This window comes from Pezoporus occidentalis, unplaced genomic scaffold, assembly GCF_034315485.1.
Source record: "Pezoporus occidentalis ecotype Australia unplaced genomic scaffold, CSIRO_AGI_Poc_V1 ctg104, whole genome shotgun sequence".
Lineage (NCBI taxonomy): Eukaryota > Metazoa > Chordata > Aves > Psittaciformes > Psittacidae > Pezoporus > Pezoporus occidentalis.
Genome location: NW_026912822.1, coordinates 2,234,736 through 2,240,897, shown reverse-complemented (window position 1 = coordinate 2,240,897; position 6,162 = coordinate 2,234,736). Strand labels below are relative to the sequence as shown.

At 48.9% G+C, this 6,162-nt stretch overlaps 1 protein-coding gene across 1 annotated transcript in view; it reads right to left on the bottom strand.

Moving 5' to 3' along the window:
* Positions 1–2,732: 2,732 nt before the first annotated feature.
* Positions 2,733–6,162, bottom strand: part of FSTL1 (follistatin like 1) — a 51,005-nt gene continuing 47,575 nt past the window's right edge. The window contains exon 11 of the mRNA XM_062618607.1: positions 2,733–5,939. Within this exon, the coding sequence (XP_062474591.1) occupies positions 5,895–5,939 (45 nt within the window). The 3' untranslated portion in view covers positions 2,733–5,894. The remainder of the gene's footprint in view (positions 5,940–6,162) is intronic.

Sequence of the window (6,162 nt, the reverse complement as noted above, 5' to 3'; positions counted from 1 at the left end):
GCTCCCCGTAGTGTTCCACGGCAGGCTCGCTGGAGGCGGGGGATGGTAAAGCTCTGAGTCCCTCCAACAGCAGCATTGAGCAATCACGTTCCTCGTGTCCCTTTGTGCGAGCCTCAGAGCCCGAAGGAAAGGCGCTGGCAGGCCCAGTGTTTTGTCCAGGGTTTGTCTGCTTTGGTCCTTGAGGTGCTGGTGGAGCCCATACTGCCCAGAAACACCTTGGTGCATATCCTGGATGGGAAAAGACAGCTTTAATCCTGAGCCAGGGCATTGACAAGACACAGGCCTGTTCCAGATTGACACGGAGCTGACCCTGGTTGGTCCATATACAAACAAGTGACCCAAGATGGGAGACTTTAATTCCTTGCCCTCGGGATGCGGGTTGGCTGCGGTGTAATGAGTAATCAGGCACTGGGAAAAGCGGCAGCAACGTGTGGTGAGCACAGGAACATTCACAAGCCCCAGGGAGCTTTGGGGCTGACAAAGTCCGACCTTAAGGAACAGACTTGTTTCCTTGTGATGCACAGAGGAACCTGAAAGAAGGGAGCAGCGATCTCCCACCTGCTTGACATGCTTCGTATGCACGGAAGTCTCTGGCATCCTAAAGCAGAAGAACTGCCAACAACCATTTCTGGCTTGTGCCAAGGGTTTAAACACAATGCATCAAGCGGCAGATGCCAAGTTCAGAGGTCTCCAGAACACCGTGGGTGAAAACCACAATCCCCTTGTCCTTACATTGGCACTCCCATGAACCCTGGAGTTTACCACTGTGAATGCTATTAAGTGATGGTTCCTGTTCCTAAGGGCAGGGAGCTGTCAGCGCCGTGTCTGCCTTCATGAGGACGTGGTGGAGTGGTGGGAATGAACTGGTCACCTTCTGTTTGCCTTGCTTAATGTATTTCCTAAGTCTCTATGGGTTCACAGATGCAACCCTGATGTGCACCCAGAGATCACTTGTTAAGCACAGACACTGTACCAGTAATTTGGGTATCCTTTTGCCCACTGTATGAAGAGTGCTCTGTTTCAGCTGGATCAGGATAGCTTGTGGAGGGTTTATGGAAGCCATGTCATCTGGATTTTGCCCATCTCCCACAGTACTTTAAGCCTGTGTTGTCCCAGAGTTGTGCCCTGTGAACTGGTTCACTTCAGATCAACCACAGTCTGATTACAGCTCACTTTGCTCCTATCTTCAGAATTAGAGTTAATAAATACCTTACAAATGCAGTTCAGAGGCTCCATCAACCATTTAAACAGCCTATTTCTCAGTCTGAAGATACCAGGACTGGAGAACTTTGAAGTGGTTAAATGTAGCTATAATGCAGCTAATACTCAGATGTGCTTAACTCTATATTGCCAGGCCTCTGCTAGCAGTGTGCAACACTCTTTGCTCTACCTCCCTCCCACCCCCAAATCATTTCACTTCAGTATGTGTGCTTGATGCAAAAGGTGAAGTATTTATGGTGCCATCTAGCTAAATTCATGGCTGACGCTTCCTTTCATTCCTTCTTCAAATCCTGGGAAATTCCAGCAGTACAAATTACAGTAATAAAGCAGACCCGCTTTGCAGTGAATGGATAGGGAATGTCCCAGCCAGGATGGCATTCACAGCCATGTGGTGTGAAAAGTAACACGCAAGGGGCAGTACCTGGGTTGTTTAGTTTTGGTTTAGAATGTCTTTGGACAGAGCATGCCAAGTGAAATGAATGCAGCCGTCTCTTCTGCTGGACTGCACACAAGAGCTCACAGCAGTAAAAGTCACTAAGCCCATTACAGAGATGAGTGATAAGAGACATGTTACATGACAGCAGGAAAGGCCATTTCATCATCCAGTTTAGCAAAGGAAACACGAGCCATTCAGCCCTGTCTTCAGGTTATATCAGAAACAGAAGAGATCCCAGCCTGCACTCCTACCTTAAGGTAGGATCAGCTACACTTGGCCTATTCCTGAGAGCTGTTACTCTGGCCTTTTCTTAAAGCCTATACAGGGAGGTCTGTGAAGTATCAAGGAAGCGTCTTCCAGTTCTTTACTAAGCTTGACATTCAAAAGCATTCCCTGATGTCTCATCCAGACCTGCCTTGACTGCACAGCTGAAGCAGGAGTCCCACCAGTGTGTTCATCTTAGTAACAGTCCCCATCTGAAGACAAATACTAAGAAGAAACAGCCTCAAGCTGCACCAGGGGAGGTTTAGATGGAGATGAGGAACAATTCCTTCCCCAGAAGGAGCTCAGGCATTGGAACAGGCTGCCCAGGGCACTGCTGGAGTCATCATCCCTGAAGTGTTCACACATCGTGTAGACAAGGCCCTCGGTGACATGGGATAGTGGTGGCCTTGGCACTTGGTTTGACTTTCCATCAGCAGCATGACCCTACTGCATGTTCATCTTGTCATCACATCACACACAGAGAACTCCCCGGATTTTCTTTCCCAACACCACAGGTGGAGCATGTACTGGTGGAGGGAATGGTGATATTGAAAGGATTATGGAGCTACCTCATGCCAGTGCAAGGCTGAGAAGCAGGAGTCATGTCTGCTGGCTTTATTTCCACTGCTGGCTCACCACACGATAGCAACTTTCCACTTCTCTCTGCTCTACCTCAGTTTCTGCAGCTATAAAACAGAGAGGGTTGTGTCTCACGCTTGTCAGGCACATTGTATAAATGTGCAAAAAGATAACTGATTGTTTTTTTTAAGGAAAAGGAAGAAGGTGGTTTAGAGAAAAAACCCAAAACGTGTTCTTTTTTAACTTGTGTTTCATTTATTTGGCAGTAATATCCAACCCCCCCACTTCAAACAAATTACAAAATCAAGTAAAATAAGTGCACTAAGGAAACCTACAGAATACTGATAAACTTCACACACAAACAGGAGGGAAGATAGAGGGAGGAGTGGGATTTGCTTGTTTGTGGCTTAAATTTGGCTTTTTGGGAAAGAAAAAAAAACCCAAAGCCTTCCCTGTCCCTTGCAGTCTGTACAGCCACTGTCCCAGAGGGCAGAACCCTGCACTTCTTTCCCCAGCAGCCAAACCACCCTGTCCAAGTCAGCAGCAGGGTACAGGCTGGGCATCACTCACCTAATGGCAGCCCATGAGATGTTTCCATCCCCTTTGGGTATCGCAGCCCTTGGAACTGGCATCACTTTCCACAGCTGTGCTTCCTTTTGAGGGCTCAAAGATGAAGCAGCTCTGCAGGTAGCAGCTCTTTCTGTGGAGGCACATTTGCTGTACTACTGCCCTGCATCCCCCAGGATATGTGGCATGGCTTGTCAGAGAGCTCAGCCAGCCCATCCCTCTGCCTTCAGTGCAAGTAAAACCTCTGTAAACCTTAACTGCAGCACCCACCCCTCCAGCTGCCCCCAGCAGCCATCCTCAGGAGCACACATCCACAGGGGACAGAAAGGGGACTGGACAACGTATCACATAACGCAGCCTACAGCAGCTCTTCAGCCATGGACTATCCTCCCCTTCCTGCACATGCTCTGGTTCTCGCAGTTGGAGATATTCCTGACTGGACAGTAAGGTGTTATCCCCATCCAGGGAAAGCCTTTAAGGCAAGCTGTTGTGTTTTCTCTAAGGCACTTTAATGATCCAAGCTGGAAGGAAGTGAGTTGGGAGGCACAACCTACCTTTCAGAGCAGGGTAGGAATAAAGCAAAATGGTTATTATCAATGTTCCTGTGACTCCAGATCCAGCATATGAAGCTCTTTTGCTCATGCTGTTGGGGAGGAGAGAGGGTATGGCTAACGGATGCTCCTATTCCAACGTCCACTTCCTCCAGTGCCACAGGAACAGACAATGACTCCATCCCAGCACAGCATTGTTCACATCACCCTCAGCTTCTGCAGATATGTTCTCCTACCTTCCCAGGTGACAGCTTCACAAACCCACACCCTCATGGGAAAAGAACCAGCCCCCTTCTGTATTATGCCAAAACCTCTGTGCACGGTGGGGTAGATTATGATTCTCACTGGAAATGTGGCGCTGTGCCCGACTCAATGGAAATGCTCTGGGTTCACATAATGGAAACAGCTCAAAGACCAGAGAGCCTTTAATAAATCTGGCTCACGGGCAAGACCCCGGGAGGGATGAAGCGTTCTTTTCCTACATTTGCTAGGTACCAGCTCATTCTTCCTTTCCAAGGAAAACACTGTGCAAACACAGGGAGGTTGGGACAGAAGTCCTGCTGATCTTCACTCAAGCAGAACATTCTTTTGCAGATGCCAGTGGAGTTTCGCTTGAGCAAGCACTGGGGACTGCAAGACACCTGGCAAGAACTGCTGAGGCTGCTCACAAACAGGAAGATGGAAGTTACAAGCAGTCATCTCAGGGTACCTGCAACTACTTGGGATGCACAGCAGGGCAAGCAGGGAACATGGAAAATGGATGTTGAGGTGTATGAGCATATGAAGTACATTTGACAACAGCAGGAGGAAATCACCTGGGCTTGAGGCTACAGAGGTGATTGTCAACAAAACAGCATTTCACTTGTATCTAGGACCAATGCTGAGAAACAGGTCAGACAAAAACCCATAAAGAGGTATGAGGGTGGTCAAAGATGGTCTGATGGACGACACTGTGATATGTGTCAGTTATGAGGCTTCCAGCCCTGACTTCAATCTCAGACCTGGAATCAAAGAAAAATGCTGCTGCTTTGCCTCAGAGGGAAATGGAAAGCCCAAGATGATGGCTAAGAGCTCAGACTCCAACTAAACAGTTTTCTATGTAGTTAAGTCTTTTAAGATACCCAACTAATGGGATTGCCCGTTCCCTCTGTGTCTAGACTGCCTGGCACTTCCCTTTGGGCAATTTAGAGAGACATGAGCACGGACTTTGCGCACACGGTCAATGCTAGCTAAGGGAGCAAGAGCTAGAGAGCTGCAGTGTCAATACATGCCTGGTGAAACTAATTACAGCCAGCCCTCTTTGTCCCAATGAGGGACATTGGTGTCCTCAGCTGAGAAATACTCTGTAGTGCAGGGCTGACAAGTTCCTCATGGTGTTGGCAGTGGCTGAGTGCAGTGCGATACAAACTGTGCACGGGCATTACAGCGCTGTCAATAACAAAAACCCACAGGCTGGGTTTCCTTGAAAGATCTACAGCTACGAAACATATAAAATCTGGATTACTACCATAGGAAATAAAGTAATAAAAAACCCAAAACAAAACAAAAGGGGGAGTCAGCATGTGAATGTGCTAAGGAAAAAACAAATGATAGCACCTCTAAGGAGGGGGTAGGGAGAGTAAGAGTGAGATGAGGTCAAAAGGAACCATGTTGTGTTGGAGCCCACAATGTATTGGAGGAGCTGCTGGGGACAGTCCGGTGGAAAGCAAGGAGGAACATGCTGGAGGCATGCCAGCAGCATGGCACCACATCTTCCAGGTGTCACACCAGGCTGACCAGCTTTGAGGAGCTCAAACCAAAGGGGACGGCAAGCAGGGCAAGGTCCTTGGCTAATGATGCCCTGCAGCACATGTGCTCAGCCACAAAACTGCCAGGCCTGTATTTCTGAAGCCAAGGCTGGTGTTGACAATTGAAGACACCCTCTTCCATCCAGCACTGACCTCCGTCCTTTCCCCAGATCCAGGGGAACAAGAAATCCCTGTTGGCTCTTGGAGGGAGCAGCTGTCTGCTCTGGGAAAGGGTCCCAGAGGCTGCTTTAAGTCCCTCCCAGCCTTCCCTCCCAGGCCCCAGCAATGAAGCTCCCTGAACAGTTGGGCTCTGCTCCCCTTTCCTGGCCCCATTCTCTGTGTATTACAAAACAAATAACCCATCGCTATACAATGTAAATATCTGTGACTGGGCAACCGTAGCACACACTTGTGCATACTGAGATCAGCACTGGAGGAACGGTGGCAGGTTGGGCCCATCCTCCTGGGCTCCTCCGGTTTGGAGGCCCCTTACATCTCCTTGGTGCTCATTCTCTTGGTCTTCTCAGCTGTCTCCTAGAGAAGGAGAGCACAAAAGTGAACCTCTGCATTGACCAGGAGGCTGGCAGTGCACCGAAGCCTTTAGTTCATCCACAGGCAGTGCCAACACTGGCTTATACCTTAAAGCCTCACACCTGTATTTGTCCCCACAGGCAACAGAGATCCCTCTTGCACCAAAAGGCTCTAAATGATAGAAGCAGAGGGAACCCCTCTAGCAAGGAGAGATTTAGTGCAAGCA